The 17,500-nt window shown below is 49.2% G+C and overlaps 1 protein-coding gene across 1 annotated transcript in view; it reads left to right on the plus strand.

Moving 5' to 3' along the window:
• LOC139569964 (netrin receptor UNC5B-b-like) overlaps positions 1-17,500 on the plus strand; it is a 156,912-nt gene that overhangs the window by 101,031 nt on the left and 38,381 nt on the right. Inside the window, exons 2-4 of the mRNA XM_071391368.1 lie at positions 13,220-13,444; positions 14,960-15,103; positions 16,206-16,309. Of these exons, the coding sequence (XP_071247469.1) occupies positions 13,220-13,444; positions 14,960-15,103; positions 16,206-16,309 (473 nt within the window). The remainder of the gene's footprint in view (positions 1-13,219; positions 13,445-14,959; positions 15,104-16,205; positions 16,310-17,500) is intronic.

The raw sequence follows: 17,500 nt of genomic DNA on the forward strand, positions 1-17,500 counted from the left end.
TAGTTTGTTAACAAGAAATGTGTGGAGTGGTTGAAAAACGAGTTTAAATGACTCCAACCTAAGTGTATGTAAACTTCTGACTTCAACTGTATATGGTGACATTATCTTTGATCAGGGCCCATAGGATCTGATGTAGTGCACTATTTTAGGAATAGGGCACCATTTGTATGACTCCTCCATTCCACACAAATTGCTGGCTGCTGAATTCTGATGTGTGTGTGTGTGTGTGTGTGTGTGTGTGTGTGTGTGTGTGTGTGTGTGTGTGTGTGTGTGTGTGTGTGTGTGTGTGTGTGTGTGTGTGTGTGTGTGTGTGTGTGTGTGTGTGTGTGTGTGTGTGTCGGACTCTAAAACACAGGTTTGAAACAACTTTTAACTTTTAATAACTTTGTTATTCCACAGTGACTCTACTATGTCTGCTTCTACACACACACACACACACACACACACACACACACACACACACACACAAACACACACACACACACACACACACACACACACACACACACACACACACACACACACACACACACACACACACACACACACACACACGCACACACACACACACACACACACAATTGATACAACTGATCAAAATGATGAGTAACTGTTGCATTACTCTTAATGCATAGTTTTATGGAAACTGACGAACAATATTCCATGTTTAGATCATGAAAGATTCAGGATAACGAGATCCATTGACACCAATTATGGTGGTACATTAACCAATTGGACTTCATTATCTATGGATGTAATATTTCATCGTCATTCTTTATCAGACACTGTTTCCATGGTACCATGTACCACTGTTCCAGACCATGTTTTCAGATTTGACGTCGCTGTAAACTCACCGGCCACTTTATTAGGTACACCTACTGGGTAGGACCCAGGTGTTTTTGCCCACAGAACTGCGGCTCACTGAATGTGTTTTGTTTATCGCACCGTTCTCTGTAAACTCTAGAGACTGTAGTGCATAAAAATCCCAGGAAGGCAGCTGTTTCTGAGATGCTGGAATCACCATGTGTGGCATCAACAATCATACCACGGTCAAAGTTGCTTAGATTACGCATCTTGCCTGTTCTAATGTTTGATCGAACAACATCTAAAGCTCTCTACTCTATATACTCTATATAATGAGTTGCAGGCAGCCACATGATTCGCTGTTCGAATGTAACCTTCCTTGATGAGCTAAATCAGGTCTGTAGAGCTGATGGCATGACCTATGTCATTGTGTGGGATAATGTCAGGTTCCACCATACTCAAATGGTGCAAGTGGTTTCAGGCCCATCCACAATTTACCACCCTGTACTTACCCCATACTCTCCTTTTCTTAACCCGATTGAGGAATTTTTCTCCACATGGAGGTGGAAGGTATATGATAGGTGCCCTCACGGACAAGCCACCCTTCTCCAGGCCATGGATGACGCATGCAATGACATCACGGCAGACCAGTGTCAGGCCTGGATTCGCCCGAAGATTCTTCCCAAGATGTTTGGCCAATGAAAAGATCCATTCTGATGTGGATGAGAACCTGTGGCCAAATCCACAAGACAGGGTTGATGGAAATATAGAAGTACAGTAATCAACCTTTTGTTTTGCTTTTTACAGTAAGCCAGGTGAGGAACACTGCAGTTGATGTTTTACAGTAAGCCAGGTGAGGAACACTGCAGTTGATGTTTTACAGTAAGCCAGGTGAGGAACACTGCAGTTGAGGTTTTACAGTAAGCCAGGTGAGGAACACTGCAGTTGATGTTTTACAGTAAGCCAGGTGAGGAACACTGCAGTTGAGGTTTTACAGTAAGCCAGGTGAGGAACACTGCAGTTGAGGTTTTACAGTAAGCCAGGTGAGGAACACTGCAGTTGAGGTTTTACTGTATTTTTTTTTATTTTTTTTGTAGCTAATTATTTTTGCTTTGATTCAAAGAAACCTATGTTGTGATTTTATTGTATTTCATCAATAAATGTCATCTTTTGTTCAATGATCCCACTGTGTCTGTAGTATTCTCTCTACTAGTCCTTTTACAGTGATGTATTTACGTGTAGTACCATAATGAAACAGTATCACGTATTTTGTAGTACAATATTTAATGATTGTACGAACAACTACACAGTGAAACTATCGGTATCTTGTGTGTGGGTGATCTAAATTAATGTTCCTATGGTATTTCATGATTAATGAGTTATTTGAACCAATGATTCTGCAAGTGCAAGGCTTCTTTAAAGATATGAATGCACAATGCAATGTTTTGAACATTGGACAGCCTGTGTTACAAGTGATGACCGTTTTGAGTTTTGTGTCTAGAGTTTTGAAAAATGACCACAAGGTTCTGAAATTAGTGCCAAAGTGATTGTTAAAAACTGTATGTGAAAATAGTTAAAGTACAAAAGGGAAAATAAATAAACATAAATATGGGTTGTATTTACAATGGTGTTTGTTCTTCACTGGTTGCCCCTTCCCTCTGGCAACAGGTCACACATCTTGTCTGCTGTGATGTCACACTGTGGTATTTCACCCAGTAGATATGGGATTTTATCAAAATTGGATTTGTTTTCTAATTCTTTGTGGGTCTGTTTAATCTGAGGGATATATGTGGCTCTAATATGGTCATACATTTGGCAGGAGGTTAGGAAGTGCAGCTCAGTTTCCACCTCATTTTGTGGGCAGTGTGCACATAGCCTGTCTTCTCTTGAGAGCCAGGTCTGCCTACGGCGGCCTTTCTCAATAGCAAGGCTATGCTCACTGAGTCTGTACATAGTCAAAGCTTTCCTTAAGTTTGGGTCAGTCACAGTGGTCAGGTATTCTGCCACTGTGTACTCTCTGTTTAGGGCCAAATAGCATTCTAGTTTGCTCCGTTTTTTTGCTAATTCCTTCCAATGTGTCAAGTAATTTCTTTTTGTTTTCTCATGATTTGGTTGGGGTCTAATTGTGTTGCTGTCCTGGGGCTCTGTGGGGTTTGTTTGTGTTTGTGAAGAGAGCCCCAGGACCAGCTTGCTTAGGGGACTCTTCTCCAGGTTCATCTCTATGTAGGTGATGGCTTTGTTATGGAAGGTTTGGGAATCTCTTCCTTTTAGGTGGTTGTAGAATTGAATGGCTCTTTTCTGAAATTTTGATAATTAGCGGGTATCGGCCTAATTCTGCTCTGCATGCATTATTTTGTGTTTTAAGTTTTGTGTTTTAAGTTGTACTGTTACGGTGTAGGGATCGGACCAAAACGCAGAGTGGAAAGTGTCCATGTTTTATTAACAATTAAACTGCACAATAAACGAAACAAAATAACAAACGAGAATCTAACCGACAAACAGTCCCGTGTGGCACAACTACATACACGGAAGACAACCACCCACAAACCACACGTGAACCCCTGGCTGCCTAAGTATGATTCTCAATCAGGGACAACGATTGACAGCTGCCTCTGATTGAGAATCATACCAGGCCGAACACAAAAAACCCAACATAGAAAACACACATCGACAACCCACCCCAACTCACGCCCTGACCATACTAAATAAATACAAAACAAGGGAAAATAAGGTCAGGAACGTGACATGTACACAGAGGATATTTTTGCAGACTTCTGCATGCAGAGTCTCAATTTGGTGTTTGTCCCATTTTGTGAATTCTTGGTTGGTGAGCGGAACCCAGACCTCACAACCATAAAGGGCAATGGGTTCTATGACTGTATTTTTAGCCAAATCCTAATTGGTATGTCAAATTTTATGTTCCTTTTGATGGCATAGAATGCCCTTCTTGCCTTGTCTCTCAGATCGTTCACAGCTTTGTGGAAGTTACCTGTGGAACTGATGTTTAGGCCGAGGTATGTATAGTTTTTTGTGTGCTCTAGGGCAACGGTGTCTAGATGGAATTTGTATTTGTGGTCCTGGCGACTGGACCTTTTTTGGAACACCATTATTTTGGTCTTACTGAGATTTACTGTCAGGGCCCAGGTCTGACAGAATCTGTGCAGAAGATCTAGGTGCTGCTGTAGGCCCTCCTTGGTTGGTGACAGAAGCAGCTGATCATCAGCAAACAGTAGACATTTAACTTCAGATTCTAGTAGGGTGAGGCTGGGTGCTGCAGACTGTTCTAGTGCCCTCGCCAATTCGTTGATATATATGTTGAAGAGGGTGGGGCTTAAGCTGCATCCCTGTTTCACCCCACGGCCCTGTGGAGAGAAATTTGTGTTTTTTGCCTATTTTAACCGCACATTTGTTGTTTGTGTACATGGATTGTATAATGTTGTTTGTTTTTCCCCCAACACCACTTTCCATCCATTTGTATAGCAGACCCTCATGCCAAATTGAGTCGAAAGCTTTTTGGAAATCAACAAACATGAGAAGACTTTGCATTTGTTTTGGTTTGTTTGTTTGTCAATTAGGGTGTGCAGGGTGAATACGTGGTCTGTCCTACGGTAATTTGATAAAAAGCCAATTTGACATTTGCTCAGTACATTGTTTTCATTGAGGAAATGTACGAGTCTGCTGTTAATGATAATGCAGAGGATTTTCCCAAGGTTGCTATTGACGCATATTCCACGGTAGTTATTGGGGTCAAATTTGTCTCCACTTTTGTGGATTGGGGTGATCAGTCCTTGGTTCCAAATATTGGGGAAGATGCCAGAGCTGAGGATGATGTTAAAGAGTTTTAGTATAGCCAATTGGAATTTGTGGTCTGTATATTTGATCATTTCATTTAGGATACCATCAACACCACAGGCCTTTTTGGGTTGGAGGGTTTTTATTTTGTCCTGTAGTTCATTCAATGTAATTGGAGAATCCAGTGGATTCTGGTTGTCTTTAATAGTTGATTCTAAGATTTGTATTTGATCATGTATATGTTTTTGCTGTTTGTTCTTTGTTCCAGGGCCAAAAAGATTGGAGAAGTGGTTTATCCATACATCTCTATTTTGGATAGATAATTCTTTGTGTTTGTTTTGTGTTTTCCAATTTTCCCAGAAGTGGTTAGATTTTTAGCTGATTTCTGGCGCGCTGTTCCTTCTTGTTCCGTACTGTATTTCTGTATTGTTTTAGTGATTCACCATAGTGAAGGCGTAGGCTCAAGTTCCCTCTCTCTCCCCTCCTCTCTCTCTCCCCCCTCTCGCTAGCTCTCTCTCCCCCCTCCTCTCTCTAGCTCTCCCCCCTCCTCTCTCTAGCTCTCCCCCCTCCTCTCTCTAGCTCTCCCCCCTCCTCTCTCTCTCCCCTCTCTGACTCTAGCTCTCTCTCTCCCCTCTGTCTCTACCTCTCTCTACCCCCTCCTCTCTCTAGCTCTCCCCCCTCCTCTCTCTAGCTCTCTCCCCACCTCACTCTCTCTCCCCCCTCTCAGACTAGCTAACTCTCCTCCCTCTCTCTCTCTCCCCCTCTCTCTCTAGTTCTCCCCCTCTCTCCCTCCCCTCTCTCCCTCTCTCTCTCCTTCTCTCTCTCTCCCTCTCTCTCTCTTGCTCTCTCTCTCCCCCCTCTCTCTCCCTCTCTCTAGCTCTCTCTCTCCCCTCTCTCTAGCTCTCTCCCCCCTCTCTGTCTCTAGCTCTCTCTCCCCCCCCTCTCTCTCCCCTCTCTGTCTCTATCTCTCTCTTTCCCCTCCTCTCTTTCTCATGATTTCTCTCTCCCCCTCACCCTCTCTGCCTCTCTCTCTATCTCTCTCCCTCTCCCTCCTCTTTCTCTCTCTATCTCTCCCCCCTCTCTCCTCCTCTCCCCTCTCTCTAGCTCTCTCTCTCTCCCTCCTCTCTTTCTCTAGCTCTCTCTCCCCTCCTCTCTTTCTCTAGCTCTCTCTCTCCCCTCCTCTTTCTCTCTCTGCCTCTCCCCTCCCCTTTCTCTCTCTCTATATCTCTCTCTGTTAGTGAGTTCAAACCTTCTCTCCAGCTCTAAGAGAGTGCCAGATAGGTAGTGTGCTTTGCTCTGTGGTTGAACAACACGATCAATGCCTTGACAAAGGCAGGGGGAGAATGGAAATGCAATTGCTTATTGACAGAAAACTCAAAGTCCGAACAAATCAAAGTCTAAAAGAACACAGCTTAGAGCTTAGTGAGGAGAGACAGACTGAAAGAGAGGGATACACGAGAGAGAGACTGAGAAACAAAGAAAGAAAGAAAGGGAGAGAGGGAGAGATATGGAGAGAGAACGGGAGACCGTGGGATTGATCTGAACCAGTGTGTGAACGTGTAATCATATTTAAACATTACTCAGATTGAAGTGTGTGTGTGTGCGTGTGTTTATGCATGATTGTGCGTGCATGTGTGTGCGTGTGTCTGTGTGCGTGTGTCTGTGTCTGTGTGCGTGTGTGACCTGTTATTCCGCAGTAGGAGAGAAGACTGCTGTGTGGGTGACAGGTTGAGACAGATTCAGAATGACAGGTCTATTCTGGCCACCCTCTGGCCTCTGTGCCTATCTCCTCTCCTCCCTCTATCCCTCTCCTCCCTCTATCCATCCCCCTCTCCTCACCTCCCTCTATCCATCCCTCTCTCCTCTCCTCCCTCTATCCCTCTCCTCCCTCTATCCATCCCCCTCTCCTCACCTCCCTCTATCCATCCCCCTCTCCTCTCCTCCCTCTATCCCTCTCCTCCCTTTATCCATCCCCCTCTCCTCACCTCCCTCTATCCATCCCCCTCTCCTCTCCTCCCTCTATCCCTCTCCTCCCTCTATCCATCTCCCTCTCCTCTCCTCCCTCTATCCATCCCCCTCTCCTCACCTCCCTCTATCCATCCCCCTCTCCTCTCCTCCCTCTATCCCTCTCCTCCCTCTATCCATCCCCCTCTCCTCTCCTCCCTCTATCCATCCCTCTCTCCTCACCTCCCTCTATCCATACCCCTCTCCTCTCCTCCCTCTATCCATCCCTCTCTCCTCTCCTCCCTCTATCCATCCCCCTCTCCTCACCTCCCTCTATCCATCCCCCTCTCCTCCCTCTATCCATCCCCCTCTCCTCTCCTCCCTCTATCCATCCCCCTCTCCTCTCCTCCCTCTATCCATCCCTCTCTCCTCTCCTCCCTCTATCCATCCCCCTCTCCTCACCTCCCTCTATCCATCCCCCTCTCCTCTCCTCCCTCTATCCATCCCTCTCTCCTCTCCTCCCTCTATCCATCCCCCTCTCCTCACCTCCCTCTATCCATCCCCCTCTCCTCTCCTCCCTCTATCCATCCCCCTCTCCTCTCCTCCCTCTATCCATCCCCCTCTCCTCTCCTCCCTCTATCCATCCCCCTCTCCTCACCTCCCTCTATCCATCCCCCTCTCCTCCCTCTATCCATCCCCCTCTCCTCTCCTCCCTCTATCCATCCCCCTCTCCTCTCCTCCCTCTATCCATCCCCCTCTCCTCACCTCCCTCTATCCATCCCTCTCTCCTCTCCTCCCTCTATCCCTCTCCTCCCTCTATCCATCCCCCTCTCCTCTCCTCTCTCTATCCGCTAACGGGCTAGCGGGCTAACGGGCTAGCGGGCTAACGGGCTAGCGGGCTAACGGGCTAGCTCAATTTCCACCCCTTTTACTGTCTAGTGGTAGATTGAGATTCTAACATGGTATAAAGAGCACCGATAAGTTAACCAGTTAACCAGTTAACCAGTTAACCGGCCAGTCAGTGTAAGACCTAAGTCTTACTGTTTACTTAGTTATCTCTCAATGAAAGACAGCAGGGAAAAGAAACGTCTCGGCATCGTGTTGTGATCCAACCGATCGTCTCCCTCACGTTAGAGCTGGACCTGGCTGATGTTCTATAGCAGAGGAATAGTCTCCCTCACGTTAGAGCTGGACCTGGCTGATGTTCTATAGCAGAGGAATAGTCTCCCTCACGTTAGAGCTGGACCTGGCTGATGTTCTATAGCAGAGGAATAGTCTCCCTCACGTTAGAGCTGGACCTGGCTGATGTTCTATAGCAGAGGAATAGTCTCCCTCACGTTAGAGCTGGACCTGGCTGATGTTCTATAGCAGAGGAATAGTCTCCCTCACGTTAGAGCTGGACCTGGCTGATGTTCTATAGCAGAGGAATAGTCTCCCTCACGTTAGAGCTGGACCTGGCTGATGTTCTATAGCAGAGGAATAGTCTCCCTCACGTTAGAGCTGGACCTGGCTGATGTTCTATAGCAGAGGAATAGTCTCCCTCACGTTAGAGCTGGACCTGGCTGATGTTCTATAGCAGAGGAATAGTCTCCCTCACGTTAGAGCTGGACCTGGCTGATGTTCTATAGCAGAGGAATAGTCTCCCTCACGTTAGAGCTGGACCTGGCTGATGTTCTATAGCAGAGGAATAGTCTCCCTCACGTTAGAGCTGGACCTGGCTGATGTTCTATAGCAGAGGAATAGTCTCCCTCACGTTAGAGCTGGACCTGGCTGATGTTCTATAGCAGAGGAATAGTCTCCCTCACGTTAGAGCTGGACCTGGCTGATGTTCTATAGCAGAGGAATAGTCTCCCTCACGTTAGAGCTGGACCTGGCTGATGTTCTATAGCAGAGGAATAGTCTCCCTCACGTTAGAGCTGGACCTGGCTGATGTTCTATAGCAGAGGAATAGTCTCCCTCACGTTAGAGCTGGACCTGGCTGATGTTCTATAGCAGAGGAATAGTCTCCCTCACGTTAGAGCTGGACCTGGCTGATGTTCTATAGCAGAGGAATAGTCTCCCTCACGTTAGAGCTGGACCTGGCTGATGTTCTATAGCAGAGGAATAGTCTCCCTCACGTTAGAGCTGGACCTGGCTGATGTTCTATAGCAGAGGAATAGTCTCCCTCACGTTAGAGCTGGACCTGGCTGATGTTCTATAGCAGAGGAATAGTCTCCCTCACGTTAGAGCTGGACCTGGCTGATGTTCTATAGCAGAGGAATAGTCTCCCTCACGTTAGAGCTGGACCTGGCTGATGTTCTATAGCAGAGGAATAGTCTCCCTCACGTTAGAGCTGGACCTGGCTGATGTTCTATAGCAGAGGAATAGTCTCCCTCACGTTAGAGCTGGACCTGGCTGATGTTCTATAGCAGAGGAATAGTCTCCCTCACGTTAGAGCTGGACCTGGCTGATGTTCTATAGCAGAGGAATAGTCTCCCTCACGTTAGAGCTGGACCTGGCTGATGTTCTATAGCAGAGGAATAGTCTCCCTCACGTTAGAGCTGGACCTGGCTGATGTTCTATAGCAGAGGAATAGTCTCCCTCACGTTAGAGCTGGACCTGGCTGATGTTCTATAGCAGAGGAATAGTCTCCCTCACGTTAGAGCTGGACCTGGCTGATGTTCTATAGCAGAGGAATAGTCTCCCTCACGTTAGAGCTGGACCTGGCTGATGTTCTATAGCAGAGGAATAGTCTCCCTCACGTTAGAGCTGGACCTGGCTGATGTTCTATAGCAGAGGAATAGTCTCCCTCACGTTAGAGCTGGACCTGGCTGATGTTCTATAGCAGAGGAATAGTCTCCCTCACGTTAGAGCTGGACCTGGCTGATGTTCTATAGCAGAGGAATAGTCTCCCTCACGTTAGAGCTGGACCTGGCTGATGTTCTATAGCAGAGGAATAGTCTCCCTCACGTTAGAGCTGGACCTGGCTGATGTTCTATAGCAGAGGAATAGTCTCCCTCACGTTAGAGCTGGACCTGGCTGATGTTCTATAGCAGAGGAATAGTCTCCCTCACGTTAGAGCTGGACCTGGCTGATGTTCTATAGCAGAGGAATAGTCTCCCTCACGTTAGAGCTGGACCTGGCTGATGTTCTATAGCAGAGGAATAGTCTCCCTCACGTTAGAGCTGGACCTGGCTGATGTTCTATAGCAGAGGAATAGTCTCCCTCACGTTAGAGCTGGACCTGGCTGATGTTCTATAGCAGAGGAATAGTCTCCCTCACGTTAGAGCTGGACCTGGCTGATGTTCTATAGCAGAGGAATAGTCTCCCTCACGTTAGAGCTGGACCTGGCTGATGTTCTATAGCAGAGGAATAGTCTCCCTCACGTTAGAGCTGGACCTGGCTGATGTTCTATAGCAGAGGAATAGTCTCCCTCACGTTAGAGCTGGACCTGGCTGATGTTCTATAGCAGAGGAATAGACTCCCTCACGTTAGAGCTGGACCTGGCTGATGTTCTATAGCAGAGGAATAGTCTCCCTCACGTTAGAGCTGGACCTGGCTGATGTTCTATAGCAGAGGAATAGACTCCCTCACGTTAGAGCTGGACCTGGCTGATGTTCTATAGCAGAGGAATAGACTCCCTCACGTTAGAGCTGGACCTGGCTGATGTTCTATAGCAGAGGAATAGTCTCCCTCACGTTAGAGCTGGACCTGGCTGATGTTCTATAGCAGAGGAATAGACTCCCTCACGTTAGAGCTGGACCTGGCTGATGTTCTATAGCAGAGGAATAGTCTCCCTCACGTTAGAGCTGGACCTGGCTGATGTTCTATAGCAGAGGAATAGACTCCCTCACGTTAGAGCTGGACCTGGCTGATGTTCTATAGCAGAGGAATAGACTCCCTCACGTTAGAGCTGGACCTGGCTGATGTTCTATAGCAGAGGAATAGACTCCCTCACGTTAGAGCTGGACCTGGCTGATGTTCTATAGCAGAGGAATAGACTCCCTCACGTTAGAGCTGGACCTGGCTGATGTTCTATAGCAGAGGAATAGTCTCCCTCACGTTAGAGCTGGACCTGGCTGATGTTCTATAGCAGAGGAATAGTCTCCCTCACGTTAGAGCTGGACCTGGCTGATGTTCTATAGCAGAGGAATAGTCTCCCTCACGTTAGAGCTGGACCTGGCTGATGTTCTATAGCAGAGGAATAGTCTCCCTCACGTTAGAGCTGGACCTGGCTGATGTTCTATAGCAGAGGAATAGTCTCCCTCACGTTAGAGCTGGACCTGGCTGATGTTCTATAGCAGAGGAATAGTCTCCCTCACGTTAGAGCTGGACCTGGCTGATGTTCTATAGCAGAGGAATAGACTCACACACACACACACACACACACACACACACACATCCATCAGGGTACCAACTCACTCCATCCTTTTCGTCTCTAATTTCATGGCTATTGAATTCAGATCGCTATCGTAGACGAGACAGACAGATATCTACGTCTGAACATCAGGGACATTAACAATTTATTTAGATATATCAGAGCTACAACATACAGGAAGAGGAAGGTCTGAATACACACACACACACACACACACACACACACACACACACACACACACACACACACACACACACACACACACACACACACACACACACACACACACACACACACACACACACACACACACACACACACACACACACACACACACACACACACACACACACACACACACACACACACACACACACACACACACACACAGAGACAACCAAGGGATATCTGAACGACACACACGTTCGTCTGACGGATAGGAACAAGCTCAGCTAACAGAGGTGATTAGATAACACTGGAACTAGAGTCTTGAAGGCCGATAGTCTTCTGTCGGTCAATCTTCAATCATGTTGTAACTGCTGCTTCCTGTTGTAACTGCTGCTTCCTGTGCTGTTAGTCAGTGAACTTCCAGCTGTCTGTTCCGATGTCCTTCCAGTTCAAATGGCTGAGATACTTTTCACTTGTTTTTTCTTTTGACAGAAAGTGATAGATTAGTTAAATGGGGTGTGTGTGTGTGCGTGTGAAAGACGTGCGAGAGAAGGAGAGATAGAGGTATTTCTCTCTTTGTGTGAGTTTGTTATGTGACCATGGGGAGATGGAGCTGGAAAAGTACAGTACAGTCACTCTGTGTGGCTTCAGCTGTCTCTCTGTCATCAGATTATTCTGCTCTACGTTGCTGCTTCTGGCTCTCCTCTTCCTCTCCCCTTCCTCTCCTCTTCCTCTCCTCTTCCTCTCCTCCTCCTCTTCCTCTCCTCATCATCTCCTCTTCCTCTTCTCTTCCTCTCCTCTTCCTCTCCTCCTCCTCTCCTCTTCCTCTCCCTCTTTTCCTCTCATCTTCCTTTTCTCCTCATCATCTCCTCTTCCTCTCATCCTCCTCTCATCTTCCCCTTCTCTTTCGCTCCTCTTCCTCTCCTATTCCTCTCCCCTTCCCTCTTCCTCTCCTCTTCCTCTTATTCTCCTCGTCCTCTCCTCTTCCTCTCCTCGTCCTCTCCTCTTCCTCTCATGTTCCTCTCCCCTTCCTCTCCTCTTCCTCTCCTCTTTCTCTTCCTCTCCTCTTCCTCTCCTCCTCCTCTCCTCTTCATCTTCCTCTCCTCCTCCTCTCCTCTTCCTCTCCCAATCCTCTCCTCTTCCTCTTCCTCTCCTCGTCCTCTTATTATCCTTGTCCTCTCCTTTTCCTTGTCCTCTCCTCTTCCTCTCCTCATCCTCTTCCTCTTCCCCTTATTATCCTTGTCCTCTCCTCATCCTCTCCTCTTCCTCTCCTCATCATCTCCTCATCCTCTCCTCTTCCTCTTCCTCTCCTGTTCCTCTCCTCATCATCTCCTCATCCTCTTCCTCTCTTCTTCCTCTCCTCATCATCTCCTCATCCTCTCCTCTTCCTCTTCCTCTCCTCTTCCTCTCCTCATCATCTCCTCATCCTCTCCTCTTCCTCTCCTTCCTCTCCTAATCATCTCCTCATCCTCTCCTCTCCTCTTCCTCTCCTCTGCCTCCCCAACCCTGCTCCTGGCTGTGTGCTGGCTTCAGCAATAGACTGTACTGTGTGTAGTGACGGTGCGTAGTAACGATGCGTAGTAACAGTACGTAGTAACGGTGCGTAGTAACGGCGTGTAGTAACGGGGGGCACCAAGTGTGTGTGTGTGTGTGTGTGTGTGTGTGTGTGTGTGTGTGTGTGTGTGTGTGTGTGTGTGTGTGTGTGTGTGTGTGTGTGTGTGTGTGTGTGTGTGTGTGTGTGTGTGTGTGAGTGTGAGTGTGAGTTTGAGAGCGTGTGTGTGTGTGTGTGTGTGTGTGTGTGTGTGTGTGTGTGTGTGTGTGTGTGTGTGTGTGTGTGTGTGTGTGTGTGTGTGTGTGTGTGTGTGTGTGTGTGTGTGTGTGTGTGTGTGTGTGTGTGTGTGTGCACTACAACCTGTCAACACCTTAAAGGTCTTTAGACTGGACATTCACACTATTACTACTCTCACGCACTCCCTCTGGCTGACACACACACACACACACACACACACACACACACACACACACACACACACACACACACACACACACACACACACACTCACACACACAGACACTACCTTTCTCTAACGTTCTCTCTCCTCACTCTACTGACCATGTTGTGTGTCTGTGACCCCCCCCTCCCCCCCCCTCCAGAGAGCAGCGACTACAGCGACGTGATTCCAGACTCGTTCTCCTTCGCCTCGGCAGAACCGCTCCCAGAGTTCCAGCTGGAACCGGAGGACGGGTTCATCGTTAAGAACCGTCCGGTGCAGCTCCGCTGTAGGGCCGCCCCCGCCACACAGATATACTTCAAGTGTAACGGCGAGTGGGTCAACCAGAACGATCATGTGACCAGAGAGAGCCTGGACCAGATCACAGGTACAGGGACAGTACTAGAATACACACCATTTCACCAGCCTTCACAGACATAAACATTCACAAATACACATCTCATTCACACCAACACATTAATGCTGAAATCACAACTCTCCATAATTAGGAGTTCATATAGACTTTCAAACATACTGTACACAAAATGTAGCCAACTCAAAACACTTCAATTAATTCCTAAACATATGCTACCTCTCCCCTTCGCTCTCCTCCCCCCTCTCCCCTCTCTCCCCTCTCCCCCTTCTCCCCCCTCTCCCCTCTCTCCCCTCTCTCCCATCTCTCTCCTCGCTCTCCTCTCTCCCCCTCTCTCTCCTCCCCTCTCTCCCCTCTCCCCCTTCTCCCCCCCTCTCCCCTCTCTCCTCTCTCTCCTCTCTCCCCTCTCTCTCCTCTCCCCCTCTCTCCCTCTCCCCCTCTCTCCCCTCTCTCATCTCTCCCCTCTCTCTCCTCTCTCCCCCTCTCTCTCCCTCTCTCCTCTCTCTCCCCTCTCTCCTCTCTCCCCTCTCTCTCCCCTCCTTCCCCTCTCCCCTCTCTCCCCTCTCCTCTCTACTCTCTCCCTCTCCCCTCTCTCGCCTCTCTCCCATCTCCCCCTCTCTCCCCTCTCTCTCCTCTCTCTCCTCTCTACTCTCTCATCTCTCCCCTCTCTCGCCTCTCTCCCATCTCCCCCTCTCTCCCCTCTCTCTCCTCTCTCTCCTCTCTACTCTCTCATCTCTCTCCCCTCTCTCTCCTCTCTCTCCTCTCTACTCTCTCATCTCTCCCCTCTCTCTCCTCTCTCCTCTCTACCTCTCTCCCCTCTCCTCTCTCTCCTCTCTCTCCCCTCTCTCTCCCCTCTCCTCTCCCCTCCTCCCCTCTCTCTCCCCTCTCCTCTCCTCTCTCCCCTCTCTCCTCTCTCCCCTCTCCCTCTCCTCTCTCTCCTTTCTCCTCTCTCCTCTCTCCTCTCTCCTCTCTCCCATCTCCCCTCTCCCCTCTCCCCTCTCCCCTCTCTCTCCTCTCTCTCCCCTCTCTCCCATCTCTCTCCCCTCTCCTCTCCTCTCTCCCCTCTCTCCTCTCTCTCCTCTCCTCTCTCCCCTCTCCTCTCCTCTCTCCCCTCTCTCCTCTCTTTCCCCTCTCTCCCCTCTCTCTCCCCTCTCCTCTCCTCTCTCCCCTCTCTCCTCTCTCTCCTCTCCTCTCTCCCCTCTCTCTCCTCTCTCCTCTCTCCCCTCTCTCCTCTCTCCTCTCTCCTCTCTCCTCTCTCCTCTCTCCCTCTCTCCCCTCTCCGCTCTCTCCTCTCTCCTCTCTCCCCTCTCTCTCCCCTCTCCTCTCCCCTCTCCCCTCTCTCTCATCTCTCTCCCCTCTCTCCCCTCTCTCTCCCCTCTCCTGTCCTCTCTCCCCTCTCTCTCCTCTCTCCCCTCTCCCCTCTCTCCTCTCTCCTTTCTCCTCTCTCCTCTCTCCTCTCTCCCCTCTCCTCTCTCCTCTCTCTCCTCTCCTCTCCTCTCCTCTCTCCTCTCTCTCCCCTCTCTCTCCCAGGCCTGGTGGTGAGGGAGGTGGATATCTCTGTATCGAGGACCCAGGTGGAGGAACTGTTTGGTCTGGAGGACTACTGGTGTCAGTGTGTGGCCTGGAGCTCTGCAGGCACCACCAAGAGTAGCCGGGCGTACGTCCGCATCGCATGTAGGTACAGTGTGTGTGTGTGTGTGTGTGTGTGTGTGTGTGTGTGTGTGTGTGTGTGTGTGTGTGTGTGTGTGTGTGTGTGTGTGTGTGTGTGTGCGTGTGCGTGTGTGCGTGTGTGTTTATCGATGTCACTTCAATCAGTGTAGATGAAAGGGAGGAGTCCTTCCTTTGAAGTCTTAAGACCTGAATTGTGTTCAGCGGGTGAACGGTCAGAGTAACCGTAGTAACAGGGTACCAGGCGCGCCGGCTGGAGTGCGTCAAGATCTGCAACGCTGCCGGGTTTTTCACGCTCAACCGTTTCCTGTGTTTATCAAGAATGGTCAAGAACTGCAACGCTGCCGGGTTTTTCACGCTCAACCGTTTCCTGTGTTTATCAAGAATGGTCAAGAACTGTTTGAAGCATTGGAGTCAATATGGACCACCATCCCTGTGAAACGCTTTCGACACCTCGTAGAGTCCATGTCCTGATGTATTGAGGCTGTTCTGAGGGGAAAGGTGGGGGGGGGTGTTCTTAATGTTTTGTCACTCAGTTCTACATCTGACTCACACTGTTGATGAGATACACGGCTAAATGCATGGAAGACACAAACATACACCACACACACACAAACACACACACCACACACACACACACACACACACACACACACACACACACACACACACACACACACACCACACACACACCACACACACACACACACACACACCACACACACCACACACACACCACACACACACACACACACACACACCACAAACACACACCACACACACACCACAAACACACACCACACACACACACACACACACACACCACAAACACACACCACACACACACCACAAACACACACAAACACACACCACACCACACACACCACACACACACACACACACCACACATACACACAAACACACATCACACACAAACACACACACACACACACACACACTAACACACACACACACACACCACACACACACATCACACACACACACACCACACACACACACACCACACACACACACACCACAAACACACACACACCACAAACACACACACACTCTCGACTGTGTTAACAGTTTAACTCTCTATCTGCAGATCTGCGTAAGACCTTTGAGCAGGAGCCTCTGGGTCGAGAGGTGAGGTTGGAGCAGGAGGTGTTGCTGCAGTGTCGACCCCCTGAGGGCATGCCTACTGCTGAGGTACACTGCCTGTGTGTGTGTGTGTGTGTGTGGTGTGTGTGTGTGTGTGTGTGTGTGTGGTGTGTGTGTGTGTGTGTGTGTGTGTGTGTGTGTGTGTGTGTGTGTGTGTGTGTGTGTGTGTGTGTGTGTGTGTGTGTGTGCCCATCCTCATCATCACTCTTCATCCTCATCCTCAGTCTTGTTCTGTTTTATTGCTTTGAACAGGAAACAACAACAGAACTAGAATGAGATTCTGTTTCTATGGGAACAACAGAGAGTGACAGCCAAATCATCTAAGTTCTAGAAGTCTCACTCTGAAGTACTAGTACTCTAATAGTAGTCCTCCAGACAGACCTCCAGACAGACCTCCAGACAGACCTCCAGACAGACCTCCAGACAGTCCTCCAGACAGACCTCCAGACAGACCTCCAGACAGTCCTCCAGACAGTCCTCCAGACAGACCTCCAGACAGTCCTCCAGACAGTCCTCCAGACAGACCTCCAGACAGACCTCCAGACAGACCTCCAGACAGTCCTCCAGACAGTCCTCCAGACAGTCCTCCAGACAGACCTCCAGACAGTCCTCCAGACAGTCCTCCAGACAGACCTCCAGACAGACCTCCAGACAGTCCTCCAGACAGTCCTCCAGACAGACCTCCAGACAGTCCTCCAGACAGTCCTCCAGACAGACCTCCAGACAGACCTCCAGACAGACCTCCAGACAGTCCTCCAGACAGACCTCCAGACAGTCCTCCAGACAGTCCTCCAGACAGACCTCCAGACAGACCTCCAGACAGACCTCCAGACAGTCCTCCAGACAGACCTCTAGACAGTCCTCCAGACAGACCTCCAGACAGTCCTCCAGACAGACCTCCAGACAGACCTCTAGACAGACCTCCAGACAGACCTCCAGACAGTCCTCCAGACAGACCTCCAGACAGACCTCCAGACAGTCCTCCAGACAGTCCTCCAGACAGACCTCCAGACAGACCTCCAGACAGACCTCCAGACAGACCTCCAGACAGACCTCCAGACAGACCTCCAGACAGTCCTCCAGACAGACCTCCAGACAGACCTCCAGACAGACCTCCAGACAGACCTCCAGACAGTCCTCCAGACAGACCTCCAGACAGACCTCCAGACAGACCTCCAGACAGAACTCCAGACAGTCCTCCAGACAGACCTCCAGACAGTCCTCCAGACAGACCTCCAG

Source organism: Salvelinus alpinus, chromosome 3 (assembly GCF_045679555.1).
Source record: "Salvelinus alpinus chromosome 3, SLU_Salpinus.1, whole genome shotgun sequence".
Taxonomy (NCBI): Eukaryota; Metazoa; Chordata; class Actinopteri; order Salmoniformes; family Salmonidae; genus Salvelinus; species Salvelinus alpinus.